The following is a 15042-nucleotide window of genomic DNA, read 5'->3' on the forward strand; positions in this document are numbered from 1 at the left end:
TAAATCTGTGCTCATTTGTTCTTGATCTCTTCACAAGTGAAAAGGTTGCTCCCTGTCTTCTCTGTCCAAACCCCTCATGACTTTGAATGTCTCCATCAAATTTCCTCTCAGCCTTAATTTCCCAAAGTTAAAAACCATGTGACACCAGGTTACAATGCAACAGGTTTATTTGAAAATACAAGCTTTCAGAGCACTGCCAAAAGCTTGTACTTTCAAATGAACCTGTTGGAAAAAAACCTGATGTGGTGTGATTTTTAACTTTGTCCACACCAGTCCAACACCAGTCCAACACCAGCACCTCCACTTCATTTCACAAGAGAAACAGTCATAGAGTCATAGTATCATAGAGATGTACAGCATGGAAACAGACCCTTCAGTCCAACTTGTTCATGCTGACCAGATATCCCAACCTCATCTAGTCCCACTTGCCAGCACCCAGCTCATATCCTTCTAAATCCTTCATATTCATATATCCTTCCAGATGCCTTTTAAATATTCCAATTGCACTAGCCTCCACCACTTCCTCTGCAGCTCATTCCATACATGTAACAACCTTTGCGTGAAAAAAGTTGCCCCTTAGGTTTCTTTTATATCTTTCCCCTCGCACCCTAAACCTGTGCCCTCTAGTTCTGAACTCTCCCACCTCAGGGAAAAGACTTTGTCTATTTATCCTATTCATGCCGTTGATGGTATTATAAACCTCGATAGGGTGTTCCTCAACCTCTGGGGCTCCAGGGAAAATAGCCCCAGCCTATTCAACCTTTCCAAATGCTCAAATGCACCAACCCTGGCAACATCTTTGTAAATCTTTTCTGAACCCTTTCAAGTTTCACCTTACCATTAAGTGTATAAGTCCTGCTCTGTTTTGCTTTCTCAAAATGCAGTACCTTGCATTTATCTAAATTAAGCTCCATCTGCCACTCAGGTAAAAACAATGACTGCAGATGCTGGAAACCAGATTCTGGATTAGTGGTGCTGGAGGAGCACAGCAGTTCCGGCAGCACCCAAGGAGCAGTGAAATCGACATTTCGGACAAAAGCCCTTCTTCAGGAATAAAGGCAGTAAGCCTGAAGCATGGAGAGATAAGCTAGAGGAGGTTGGGGTGGAGAAAGTAGCATAGAGTACAATGGGTGAGTGGGAGCGGGGATGAAGGTGATAGGTCAGGGAGGAGAGGGTGGAGTGGATAGGTGGAAAAGGAGATAGGCAGGTAGGACAAGTCCGGAGAAGTCATGGGGACAGTGCTGAGCTGGAAGTTTGGAACTGGGGTGAGGTGGGGGAAGGGGAAATGAGGAAACTGTTGAAGTCCACATTGATGCCCTGGGATTGAAGTGTTCCAAGGCGGAAGATGAGGCGTTCTACCTCCAGGCGTCTGGTGGTGAGGGAGCGGCGGTGAAGGAGGCCCAGGACCTCCTTGTCCTCGGCAGAGTGGGAGGGGGAGTTGAAATGTTGGGCCATGGGGTGGTTTGGTTGATTGGTGCGGGTATCCCGGAGATGTTCCCTAAAGTGCTCTGCTAGGAGGCGCCTAGTCTCCCCAATGTAGAGGACACCACATCAGGAGCAATGGATACAATAAATGATGGATGTGCAGGTAAAACTTTGATGGATGTGGAAGGCTCCTTTAGGCCCTTGGATAGAGGTGAGGGAGGAGGTGTGGGTGCAGGTTTTACAGTTCCTGCAGTGGCAGGGGAAGGTGCCAGGATGGGAGGGTGGGTTGTAGGGGGGTGTGGACCTGACCAGGTAGTCACAGAGGGAACAGTCTTTGCGGAAGGCGGAAGGGGGTCGGGAGGGAAATATATTACAGTTCCTGTGGTGGCAGGGGAAGGAGTCCCTGACCTATCATCTTCATCCCCTCCCCCACTCAACTATTGTACTCTATGCTACTTTCTCCCTACCCCCACCCTCCTTTAGCTTATCTCTCCAAGCTTCAGGCTCTCTGCCTTTATTCCTGATGAAGGGCTTTTGCCCGAAATGTCGATTTTGCTGCTCCTTGGATGCTGCCTGAACTACTGTGCTCTTTCAGCACCACTAATCCAGAATCTGGTTTCCAGCATCTGCAGTCATTGTTTTTACCACTTCAACTCCCCCTCCCACTCTGTAAAGGACATGCAAGTCCTGGGCGTCGTCCACTTCCAAATCCAAGCCACCTGACGATTGGAGGAAGAACACCTCATCTTCTGCCTTGGAACACTCCAACCACATGGCATCAATATCAGCTTCACCAGCTTCCTTCTCTCCCTCTCCCACCTCATGCCAGATCCAACCATCCAACTTGGCACCACCGTCTTGATCTGGCCTACCTATCCATCTTCCTTCCCACCTTATCTGCCCCAACCTCCCCTCCAACCTACCACCATCACCCCCGACCTTCATCTACCCATTGCCTTCCCAGCTACCTTACCCCCACCCATTTATCTCTCAGCCTCCTTGCTCCCCCCTCCACATTCCTGTTGAAGGGCTTATACCCGAAACATTGACTCTCCTGCTCCTCAGATATTGCCTGATCTGCTGTGCCTTTCCAGTGCCACACGTTTAGATTCTAATCTCCTGTACCTGCAGTCCTCATTTTCCCATGCCCAAATAATAAGATAAGCTGTGTAATGAATTATATATTCACAATCAAATTGTGAAAATTTTGCCAAAGATTATTTTTAACATTATACCAGACATACGTACCTGGTTGATGATAAGATTGCAGAATTCCTGGAGCAAGATAATAATTCTTGATGGGAAGCAATAGTATCTGGAATGGCTCCATATCAAGCAAATAGTATGGAAAAGGGGAGTAATAAGCGGCTCAATTTCGGTGAAGTTTGATTCCTCCAATTGCGATAGATAATATTTCATAGTTCGGAGATGCAATTCAATGTCTTGAGCCTCAGAGACACCTACAAATATTAAAGAGCATTATTCACACCTCTCTAACATTGATATGAAGGCAAAATACTAAGGATGCTGGAAATTGGAAACAAACATAACACAGGAGAAACTCATCAAGTCTGACAAGATCTATGGAGACAGGAACAGAGTTAACATTTTGAGTCCAGTATGGGGACCCATCTTCAGAACCCTCTCTGTTATTTACTTGTCCTCCACTGAATGTGTAAGATTCTAGCTCCTAATTAGCCACCTGCTCTGACCAGGAGAGATCTCCATCCAATAGTTTTAATTCCAGGAAAAGACCCACCCATTGCCTTGTTACTGCTTCATTGGTGTGTTGTGCAGCCAACGTTCCAGAAAAGAGTCACCACATATTCTTGCTGGCTCTCCAGCTGGCAGAAGAGACATCCAATGGCTAAACAAAATTCTGCCCATTATATGCTGATTAGGCCTGGCTGGAGCAAGTCTAAACTTTGCAGAATCCTTTAGAAAGATGTGGTATCCTTTTGCAGAGGCTAGGTGCTTTTTTTACCATGGTTGTGGGACACTTTTGGGGGATGCCAGGTGCCGTTTGAGATAGTTAAAAGTAGACATTAAGCATATAAAATGCTAAAAACCCACTAGAACAGTTAGAGTCATAGAGTCATAGAGATGTACAGCATGGAAACAGACCCTTCGGTCCAATCCGTCCATGCTGACCAGATATCCCAACCCAATCTAGTCCCACCTGCCAGCACACGGCCCATATCCCTCCAAACCCCTCCGATTCATATACCCATCCAAATGCCTCTTAAATGTTGCAATTGTACCAGCCTCCACCACTTCCTCTGGCAGCTTATGCTATACATGTACAACCCTCTGCGTGAAAATGTTGCCTGTTAGGTCTCTTTTATATCCTTCCCCTCTCACCCTTAACCTATGCCTTCTAGTTCTGGATTCCCCCACCTCAGGGAAGAGCACTTGTCTATTTATCCCATCCGTGCCCCTCGTAATTTTGTAAGATCACCCCTCAGCCTCCAATGCTCCAGGAAAAACAGCCCTAAGCTTATTCAGCCTCTCCCTATAGCTCAAATGCTCCAACCCTGGCAACATCCTTGTAAATCTGTTCTGAACCCTTTCAAGTATCAGAACATCTTTCCAATAGGAAGGAGACCAGAATTGCATGCAACATTCCAACAGTGGCCTAACCAATGTCCTGTACAGCCGCAACATGACCTCCCAACTCCTGTACTCAATACGCTGACCAATAAAGGAAAGCATACCAAATGCCTCCTTCGCTATCCTATTCACCTGCGACTCCACTTTCAAGGAGCTATGAACCTGCACTCCAAGGTCTCTTTGTTCAGCAACACTCCCTTGGACCTTACCATTAAGTGTATAAGTCCTGCTAAGATTTGCTTTCCCAAAATGCAGCTCCTCGCATTTATCTGTATTCCATGAGATCTAATCTTGTTAATCAGTCTCCCATGGGGAACCTTGTTGAATGCCTAACTGAAGTCCATATAGCTCACATCTACCGCTCTGCCCTCATCAATCCTCTTTGTTACTTCCTCAAAATACTCAATCAAGTTTGTGAGACATGATTTCCCACGCACAAAGCCATGTTGACTATCCCTAATCAGTCCTTGCCTTTCCAAATACATGTACATCCTGTCCCTCAGGATTCACTCCAACAACTTGCCCACTGGTCTGTAGTTCCCTGGCTTGTCATTACCGCCCTTCTTAAACAGTGGCACCATGTTAGCCAACCTCCAGTCTTCCGGCACCTCACCTGTGACTATCGATGATACAAATATCTCAGCAAGAGGCCCAGCAATCACTTCTCTAGTTTCCCATAGAGTTCTTGGGTACACCTGATCAGGTCCTGGGGATTTATCCACCTTTACTCCTTTTAAGACATCCAGCACTTCCTCCTCTGTAATATGGACATTCTGCAAGTTATCACCGTCTATTTCCCTACAGTCTATATCTTCCATATTCTTTTCACAGTAAATACTGATGCAAAATACTCATTTAGTATCTCCCCCATTTTCTGTGGCTCCACACAAAGGCTGCTTGCTGATCTTTGAGGGGCCCTATTCTCTCCCTAGTTACCCTTTTGTCCTTTTGTTCTTTTGCAAAACTCTTTGGGTTCTCCTTAATTCTATTTTCCAAAGCTATCTCATGTCCCCTTTTTGCTCTCCTGATTTCCCTCTGAATTATACTCCCACTGCCTTTGTACTCTTCTAAGGATTCACTCGATCGATCCTGTCTATACCCTCCATATGCTTCCTTCTTTTTCTTAACCAAACCCTCAATTTCTTCAGTCATCCAGCATTCCCTATACCTCCCAGCCTTTCCTTTCACCCGAACAGGAATATATTTTCTCTGGATTCTTGCTATCTCAGTTCTGAAGGTTTCCCATTTTCCAGCCGTCCCTTTACCTGAGAACGTCTGCCTCCAATCAGCTTTCGGAGGGTTTTGCCTAATACTGTCAAAATTGGCCTTTCTCCAATTTAGAACTTCAACTTTTAGATCTGGTCTATCCTTTCCAACATAATTTTAAATTCTAATAGAATTATGGTCGCTGGCTCCAAAGTGCTCCCCCACTGACCCCTCAGTCACCTCCCTGCCTTATTTCCCAAGAGTTGGTCAAGTTTTGCACCCTCTCTACGGTATATCCACATACTGAATCAGAAAATTGTCTTGTACACACTTCACAAATTCCTCTCCATCTAAACCCTTAACACTATGGCAGTCCCAATCTATGTTTGGAAAGTTAAAATCCCCTACCATAATCACCCTATTATTCTTATACATAGCTGAGATCTCCTAACAAGTTTGTTTCTCAATTTCCCTCAGGCTATTAGGGGGTCTATAATACAATCCCAATAAGGTTATCATCCCTTTCTTATTTCTCAGTTCCACCCAAATAACTTCTCTGGATGTATTTCTGGGAATATCCTCCCTCAGCACAGCTGTAATGCGATCCCTTATCAAAAGTGCCACTCCCCATCCTCTCTTGCCTCCCTTTCTATCCTTCCTGTAGCATTTGTATCCTGGAACATTAAGCTGACAGTCCTGCCCATCCCTGAGCCATGTTTCTGTAATTGCTATGATATCCCAGTCCCATGTTCCTAACCATGCCCTGAGTTCATCTGCCTTCCCTGTTAGGCCCCTTGCATTGAAATAAATGCAGTTTAATTTATTAGTCCTACCTTGTCCCTGCCTGCCCTGTTTGACTCACTTCTGTTCTCAACCGTACCAGTCTCAGATTGATCTCTTTCCTCACTATCTCCCTGAGTCCCACCCTCCCACCTTACTAGCATAAATCCTCCCAAGTAGCTCTAGCAAATTTCCCTGCCAGTATATTAGTCCCCTTCCAATTTAGGTGCAATCCGTCCTTCTTGTACAGGTCACTTCTACCCCAAAAGAGATTCCAATGATCCAATAATGTGAATCCTTCTCCCATACACCAGCTCTTCAGCCATACATTTATCTGCTCTGTCCTCCTATTCCTGCCCTTACTAGCTCATAGCACCGGGAGTAATCCAGATATTACTACTCTCGAGGACCTCCTTTTTAAATTTCTGGCTAACTCTCTGTAATCTCCCTTCAGAATCTCAAACTTTTCCCTTGCTATGTTGTTGTTTCCAATGTGGACAATGACCTCTTGCTGGATAGAAATTTAACAGCTCTATTTCCCAACACCCAAAAAAATGAAGGTCGAATTACTAATTCCCTGAGCACCCACAGGCCAAAAAAATGTTGAAGTACATATTTGAAATCAATTGGTCAACAGAGAAAGACAAGGTAAAATTCAGGCCAATAAACAAGAACAATGCCTCAGGCTCAGAGCAATATTTGGTGTGATTCTGTCTGACCAAAATAAATGGACCTCTCTAATGGGCTAAGTAATAATGTGGAGAAAGAGAGGACTGCAAATGCTGGAAAGTCAGAGTCAAAAGGTGTAATGCTGGAACAACACAGCAGGTCAGGCAGCATCCGAGGAGCAGGAGAGTCAACTGCAGCCCGAAACGCAGACACTCCTGCTCCTCAGATGCTGCCTGGGGTTGAAGTGTTCTGAGGCGGAAGATGAGGTGTTCTTCCTCCTGGCGTCTGGTAGTGAGGGAGCGGCGGTGAAGGAGGCCCAGGACCTCCATGTCCTCGGCAGAGTGGGAGGGGGGAGTTGAAATGTTGGGCCACGGGGCAGTATGGTTGATTGGTGCGGGTGTCCCGGTGATGTTCCCTAAAGCTCTCTGCTAGGAGGCGCCCAGTCTCCCCAATGTAGAGGAGACTGCATCGGGAGCAACGGATACAATAAATGATATTAATGGATGTGCAAGTAATACTTAGATGGATGTGGAAGGCTCCTTTAGGCCCTTGGATAGAGGTGAGGGAGGAGGTGTGGGCGCAGGTTTTACAGTTCCTGCGGTGGCAGGGGAAAGTGCCAGTATGGGAGGGTGGGTTGTAGGGGGACGTGGACCTGACCAGGTAGTCACGGAGGGAACAGTCTTTGCGGAAGACGGAAAGTGTTGGGGAGGGAAATATATCTCTGGTGGGGTCTTTTTGGAGGTGGCGGAAGTGTTGGCGGATGATTTGGTTTATGTGAAGATTGGTAGGGTGGAAGGTGAGCACCAAGGGCATTCTGTCCTTATTGCGGTTGGAGGGGTGGGGTCTGAGGGCGGAGGTGCGGGATGTAGACGAGATGCGTTGGAGAGCATCTTTAATCATGTGGGAAGGGAAATTGCGGTCTGTAAAGAAGGAGGCTAACTGCTGTGTTCTATGGTGGAACTAGTCCTCCTGTGAGCAGATACGGCAGAGGCAGAGGAATTGGGAGTACGGGATGGCATTTTTGCAAGAGGTAGGGTGGGAAGAGGTGTAATCCAGGTAGCTGTGGGAGTCAGTGGGTTTGTAAAAAATGTCAGTGTCAAGTCGGTTGTCATTAATGGAGATGGAGAGGTCCAGGAAGGGGAGGGAGGTGTCAGAGATGGTCCAGGTAAATTTAAGGTCAGGATGGAATGTGTTGGTGAAGTTGATGAATTGCTCAACCTCCTTGCGGGAGCACGAGGTGGCGCCAATGCAGTCATCAATGTAGTGGAGGAAGAGGTGGGGAATGGTGCCGGTGTAATTACGGAAGATCAACTGCTCTACGTAGCTAACAAAGAGACAGGCATAGCTGGGGCCCATACGTGTGCCCGTGGCTACCCCTTTGGTCTGGAGGAAGTGGGAGGATTCAAAGGAGAAATTGTTAAGGGTGAGGACCTGTTCGGCCAAAAGAATGAGAGTGTCAGTGGAAGGGTACTGTTGGGGACGTCTGGAGAGGAAAAAACAGAGGACTTGGTGGCCCTGGTCATGGCTGATGGAGGTGTAGAGGGATTGGATGTCCATGGTGAAGATGAGGCATTGGGGGCCAGGGAAACGGAAGTCTTGGAGGAGGTGGAAGGCGTGGGTGGTGTCTCGAACGTATGTGGGGAGTTTCTGGACTAGGACAGTGTTGAGGTAGGTAGAGGTGAGTTCGGTGGGGCAGGAGCATGCTGAGACAATGGGTCGGCCAGGGTGGTCAGGCTTGTGGATGCTGGGAAGGAGGTAGAACCGGGCAGTGCGGGGTTCCCGGACTATGAGGTTGGAAGCTGTGGTGGGAGATCTCCTGAGGTGATGAGGTTCTGTATGGTCTGGGAGATGATGGTTTGGTGATGGGGGGTGGGGTCACAGTCGAGGGGGCGGTAGGAAGAGGTGTCCTCGAGTTGGTGTTTGGCTTCAGCGGTGTAGAGGTCAGTGCGCCAGACTACCACTGCGCCCCCTTTATCCGCTGGCTTGATGGTGAGGTTGGGATTGGAGCAGAGGGATTGGAGGGCTGCGCGTTGTGAGGGTGAGAGGTTGGAGTGGGGGAGGGGGGTAGACAGGTTGAGGCGGTTAATGTCCCAGCGGCAGTTGGAAATGAAGTGGTCGAGGGCAGGTAATAGGCCAGCTCGGGGTGTCCAGGTGGATGCAGTGGTCCTCGGAACGTGGGCGTGCATCCTGATTGTGAAAGTAAGCTCGGAGCGGAGGCGACGGAAGAATTGTTCGATGTCACGGCGTGTATTAAATTCATTGATGTGTGGACGGAGGGGGATGAAGGTGAATTCTTTGCTGAAGACTGATCGTTCGTCCTCAGTGAGGAGGTGGTCTGGGGGATGGTGAAAACTCGGCAGGGCTGGGAGCTGGTATCTGGTGTGGGTGTAGAGCTGGGAGTGGGGGCAGAACCTGTAACTGGAATGGGTGTGATGGCAGGGGGAATGGGGGTGGAGTCATGAGCAGGGGTAGTGTTCCCCTCGGGGTTCTGGGGGGTGGGGATCGTGACAGTGGGGTCTGTGGGGGTGTGTGTCAGCAGAATGCAGGTGAGTGGCGCTGGTGGGGGCGGAAGTGGTGGTGACCACGGCAGTAGGGGTGGCAGAAGTCACTGAGCATGTGGCATCAGCGATGATGTGAAGGGCAGAAGTGATGTCACGTGTGATGCATGAGGAATTGTGAGGGGTGGAAGTGGTTGTGGGAATGGCCATGATGGGGGCGGAAGTGACAGCGTGGGGGTGGCAGCTGCATCAGCTGCATGGCTAATGGCGTCTGAGTAGATTCCGAGGCCAGGGGAATCTTCTGGAATGTTTGAGGAGAGCTGGTTATGGAGGTGGGTAGATAAAAGTTCGCTGGTTATGGAGGTGGGTAGATAAAAGTTTGCTGGTTATGGAGGTGGGTTTTACTTGCACATCCACTAATATCATTTATTGTATCCGTTGCTCCCGTTGCTCATTCCATACACGTACCACCCTGTGCATGAAAATGTTGCCCCTTAGGTCTCTTTTATTATCTTTCCCCTCTCACCCTAAACCTATGCCCTCTAGTTCTAGACTCCCTGACCCCAGAGAAAAGGCTTTGCTTATTTATCCTATCCATGCCCCTCATAATTTTGTAAACCTCTAGAAGGTCACCCCTCAGCCTCCAACGCTCCAGGGAAATCAGGCCCAGCCTGTTCAGCCTCTCCCTGTAGCTCAGATCCTCCAACCCTGGCAACATCCTTGTAAATCTTTTCTGAACCCTTTCAAGTTTCACAACATCTTTCCAATAGGAACGAGACAAGAATTGCATGCAATATTCCAACAGTGGCCTAACCATTGTCCTGTACAAGCCACAACATGACCTCCCAACTCCTGTACTCAATACTCTGACCAACAAAGAAAAGCATACCAAATGCCTTCTTCATTATCCTATCTACCTGTGACTCCACTTTCAAGGAGCTATGAATCTGCACTCCAAGGTCTCTTTGTTTAGCAACACTCCCTAGGACCTTACCATTAAGTGTATAAGTCCTGCTTAGATTTGCTTTCCCAAAATGCAGCACCTCGCATTTATCTGAAATTACTTTCTCCCTAACTCTACTAATTAAATTATTATTCCTTATTCTGATGTTATCTCACACAGTACTCTGTGAAGCTTGGTATTCATCACTAATATTATCTCTTGGTTCTGACACCACTGTCATGTTAATTTAACACACACTAATTGCACTAGCAAAACACCCTGTGAGAATTTACAGCATTCTTATACAAGAATTGCAGTCTTTACAGAATCCACTTTCCCCAAAATTGGTGCCAGTGCCCATGAACTAGAATTCTCTTCTTCCACACCAGCTTCCGAGACATTTAATCATCTTTCTTATCTGATCTTCCCTCTGCCAATTAGCAAATGGCTCGTGTAATAATGCAGAGATTATGACCTTTGAGTTCTTCTACTTAACAGAATTAGTGATACTTGACACTCGACTAGAACTTACAAAAATAATAATAAATATGGAGCTAAAGACCCTGTACTTGAATGCATGCTACACTCAAAACAAAGCAGATGAACTGAAATCACAAATATAAATAAATAAGGATGATCTGGTAGCCTGAACCTTTAAGGGTATAGGACATTTAGAAATGACAGTAAACTTGGAAAAGCTGGGGGTGTGGCTCTCTTTGTAAATGATGGTATTGGAATAATAGATAGGGATAATTTAAATTCAGGGAACCAAGAAGTCGAGACAGTTTGGGTAGAGACATGAAATGATGAAGGCAGGAAGTCACTACTGGAAGTGGGATACAAACCCGCAAGCAGTAACCATATAGTAGGATGGTGTATACAGGAAGGAATAATGATATCTTATCAGAAAGGCATGTTGATAATCATGTAAGATTGTAATGTACATATTAATATGGCTCTATGGAAGACCTATGATTCTACACCACATGTACAGGAGACAGTTAAGAATGATGACCTGCTCAAGTGAGATTTTAACCTTCAGCTTAATATTTGCTGAGATCACGATCAAGGAATTGGCTGTAGGCAGAACTTAAATCCACTAATTTAAATATGGTATCAGGGATTAGATTATTTGAGAGAAGTTTTTTTTGTTTTTGTTTGTTTAGGGCAATGAAATTGTTTAATTCGTGTTTAGTAATTTAATCTATTTTTAAAGGTAGTGAAACCAAATCTTACCTGTTACAATTACCTACTGAAATGAATCCAAAATATATGTTCAAAGTGATTATTGTGATTTTCAAAATGTATGTTTTCAATATTTTTATAGGCTGACTCATTGTGAGAAAGCTTTAGCTGAATATCTTGAGACAAAGCGACTCTCGTTTTCAAGATTTTATTTTGTTTCTGCAATGGATTTATTGGAAATTATTTCCAAAGGAGATCAACCAAAACAGGTAAACATTCCAGAGTGCAGTCACTGCAAATTTGGAGAATTAATGATTGTGCAAAATGAGTCACTGGAAACTAAAAAAATGGCATATGTTGGTTAGCTAAATACACTTGGTGGTTTTGAATCCCTACTGAATTTCTTCCAGTGTTTCACTGGATTGCACAGAATCAAAGATTCTTGGTCTTAAGGATTTCATTGTTTGAGGGAGAGATTAATGAATTTGCTGGATTGTGTTGTAAACTATCTGATAAATTGGATGATAAATTCATTGAATGAAAAGTTATGTAATAATTCTATTATCTCAGTAATGAGAATTATATAACATTTATGGGATTTGACTAAGTCAGTCAGGCATCATTTAATAAACTAAGGTGAATCTGTTTCAATTTTTAATACATAATTTATGATGTTCGCTGGGTTAATCCAACTAAGGAACAAATTTCCTAATAAATTGATTGGCAAGTATAATTTAATTCAGTGGAAGCACTCAGCATGTCAGTCAGCAGTTGTGAAGAGAGCAGTTAACAGAATGGTTTTGTAGCCAATCCTCTGATAAACAAGTCACACTTGAAACACACTTGTGTGTTTTCTACACAGATGCTGACTGACCTGCTGTATGTTTGGACCATCATCTGATTTTGTTGTGGATATTCACTGACTTCAGTGTTTGTTTCCATAAAATAAATTAACGAATTTTATGGATTCCAGTCGTGGAAAATTTAATGAATTTGATGATTGCATTGATTTACCAAGAGATTATTTAATGGCACTCATGCAGATGCAGAAAATGTAATGAATTCATTGGATTTGATTCGCTCAGCCAGACCTTACTTTAAGAATTTGCTGGATTCCTCTCATGGAAGCACAGATAATTTAATGAATTTGGTGAATTAGAGTGAAGTATGATGAAACTATTTAATGACATCCAGGCAATAACAGGGAATATGGATAATAATGGTGAATTTTTGAAAATGATGCTAGTCCAAATAGGAGTCCTAAATGAATAATTGATGAATTGGGTAGCTAGTTGTTGGAGAGAGGACAGCAATACATTGGAACTAAGTAAACCATAGCTGGAAGGAGAGTATAATAACCCATAATGAAGCTAAATAGTGGATTTGGGGGCTTACTGAAATGGAACTCAGACTAAGACCAGAACAGTGTGGTGCAGTGATGGAAGTCTGTTACAAATAAAATTACACTAATTTGCAATGAAAATATATTGGCAGAAGTCTGTTTAAAAAATATGACAACAGTCAAAAAAATGTTTTAGAGACAGGAAATCTAAGGGAATGCAAGATTTTATTTTCAATAACTGGGTTGAAACCTCCATAAAGTTTGAGTAAAGTATACAAAGATATAAAACATTACCTATATTTAAAACTGAGTTCTCTTTTATGTTTTTAATGTCTTTAATGCTTCGAGAACCTAGAACTACTTCCAATACAGCCAGCTTTTAAGACCATCCTTCCCAGGTGCTCCGAATAGCCTTATAAGGTTCTCTGAGTATGCAATAAATACATTTAAAAATAATTATAGGGATATAATCAGCTACAATAGATCAAAAATATGTATTTCATTTTTTAGTAACTAGTCTATTGGTGTAAACTTCTTTAAATCAGATCGTGGTGCAACTTTTACGTTGACCAAAAGAAAATTCTGTTTGCTTTGTAATTTTACTTTGGAACAATTTGTTCACTTTCTGACTATGAATAATGAGCTAGCTGTTAAATAATTTTCTGGCTGCACCTTCAGTTTTTTGTCATCTGACCTATTGTCTCCTTACATGCCTTGATCTGATACTTGATTATATAATGCTCCTTTGAAGCACTTCACAGTATTTTATTTCAGCAAAAACACTACTTATACATTGTTGATTACATTAAAGCTACTGAATAAATTTAAAAAGTTTGGTGCTGAACACAAGTTAGGGCAGTAATTATTTACTTTTCTAGTACCTTTTAACTGGATTAGTATCAAAACTGTCATTGCTTACAATGTAACATTGGTTATTCTTTCCCAAGGTCTGTTTACACTATGTTAGATTGCAAAAAGTGGCTCATAGGTGTCTGTGTACAGGGAATTAAGTACTATTGCAGAGATAGTTGCTAGCTAAGACAAGATGTAGTGGTGGTTAGTGGGTGCATTGAAAGCATAGCCTAAGTGCAAGGTAGTGCATTGTTCATTGTGCAAGTGATTTAACTGTTGTACATTACACTAAGTCACCATTTACAAGTCAAGCTTCAAACAGATAAACTATACAGAAGCTGCAGAAATCTTTCCCAAAGATAATCTTCATAGACTTCATATATATGAGTAATGTGCAATTAGAAATGGTTTGAAGGTAACGGACATTGAGCAAGAAAATAGACTTGAGGCTGAAATGAGATCAACCATGATCAAACGAAATGGCAGAGCAGGCTTGAGGGGCTGAATTCCCTATTCCAACTCCTAGTTTTTATGTTCTTATACCACTGTTGAGTACATCATCAATATTTCTGTCTTTTCTCCTATCCTCATTTCTGAAGACTGGGCGATGGATTTCCATTTGATTTATCCATGCTTAATGGCAAACTATTGCTGTAGTATGCAATGATAGCATAGTCTAAGTGCAAGGTAGTGCTTCTGCAGGATGGTTAACCAAAAGACGTCCACCTCCCTTGTCATCTGCCATCTGGTACTTTGGAAAGATGTACAGTTTTATAACCTTTTATAAGTTAAATGTTTGACCATGCTCCAAACATGCATTCTACGACTACAAGGGTATGGCTCTCATGAGACCTCCCTTGACATTTAAATATATCAAATATTTTCTGTATCTTTTCCACATTTAACTTCATGTTCAAAGATATATTTCCTTCACTTGGAAATTAACTAGTAGCCATTCTTCAGCACTGAGAGAAAAGGCTTTCATGGGAGAGTTGCTGTGCTTGGAAACAGTGCCAGAATAAAGTCATCAGCAAGAATATTTGTGAATCCATTTTTGAGTGACAAATGCAGACAAAGAGTTGTATATACAGGTAGGACAATGGTGTGAACAACGATGTGGTCAGAGATGGTGAGAAAATATTTAGGGCAGGATCATTACTAGCCGAGAATCAGCCGGGGAAAACAGCAGGATAACAGTGATGGCCAAAATGGCTGAGTGGAAAAGCTGTGGTGGCTGAGAACAGGTTAGTAGTGAGCAGGTGATGGTGAAAGCAGCAAGAGACTTGGAGGAAATGATGGTTAATAGTGATGGCCCAGTCACATTGAAGGGGTGGATTAACAAAAGATAATTAATTGCACAGGGAGGTGGTACAATTATGTGGTTCACTTCAAAGAGGGGTTATGTTTCTTGAACTCTAATGCTGTAGGCTTATGCAGCTTTACAAAGTGGAATGTCTGGCTACAGGCACTTTATATTACAGAAAGACAATATCCTATTCTAGTTGAACATATGTAAAATTTAATACATTGTA

At 43.7% G+C, this 15042-nt stretch overlaps 1 protein-coding gene across 1 annotated transcript in view; it reads left to right on the forward strand.

The window, feature by feature from the left end:
• The window catches only part of dnah9l (dynein, axonemal, heavy polypeptide 9 like), a 428305-nt gene that overhangs the window by 103474 nt on the left and 309789 nt on the right, over positions 1-15042 (forward strand). The window contains exon 30 of the mRNA XM_072579200.1: positions 11459-11585. Within this exon, the coding sequence (XP_072435301.1) occupies positions 11459-11585 (127 nt within the window). The remainder of the gene's footprint in view (positions 1-11458; positions 11586-15042) is intronic.

The sequence above is a fragment of the Chiloscyllium punctatum genome, chromosome 10 (genome assembly GCF_047496795.1).
Source record: "Chiloscyllium punctatum isolate Juve2018m chromosome 10, sChiPun1.3, whole genome shotgun sequence".
Classification (NCBI taxonomy): domain Eukaryota; kingdom Metazoa; phylum Chordata; class Chondrichthyes; order Orectolobiformes; family Hemiscylliidae; genus Chiloscyllium; species Chiloscyllium punctatum.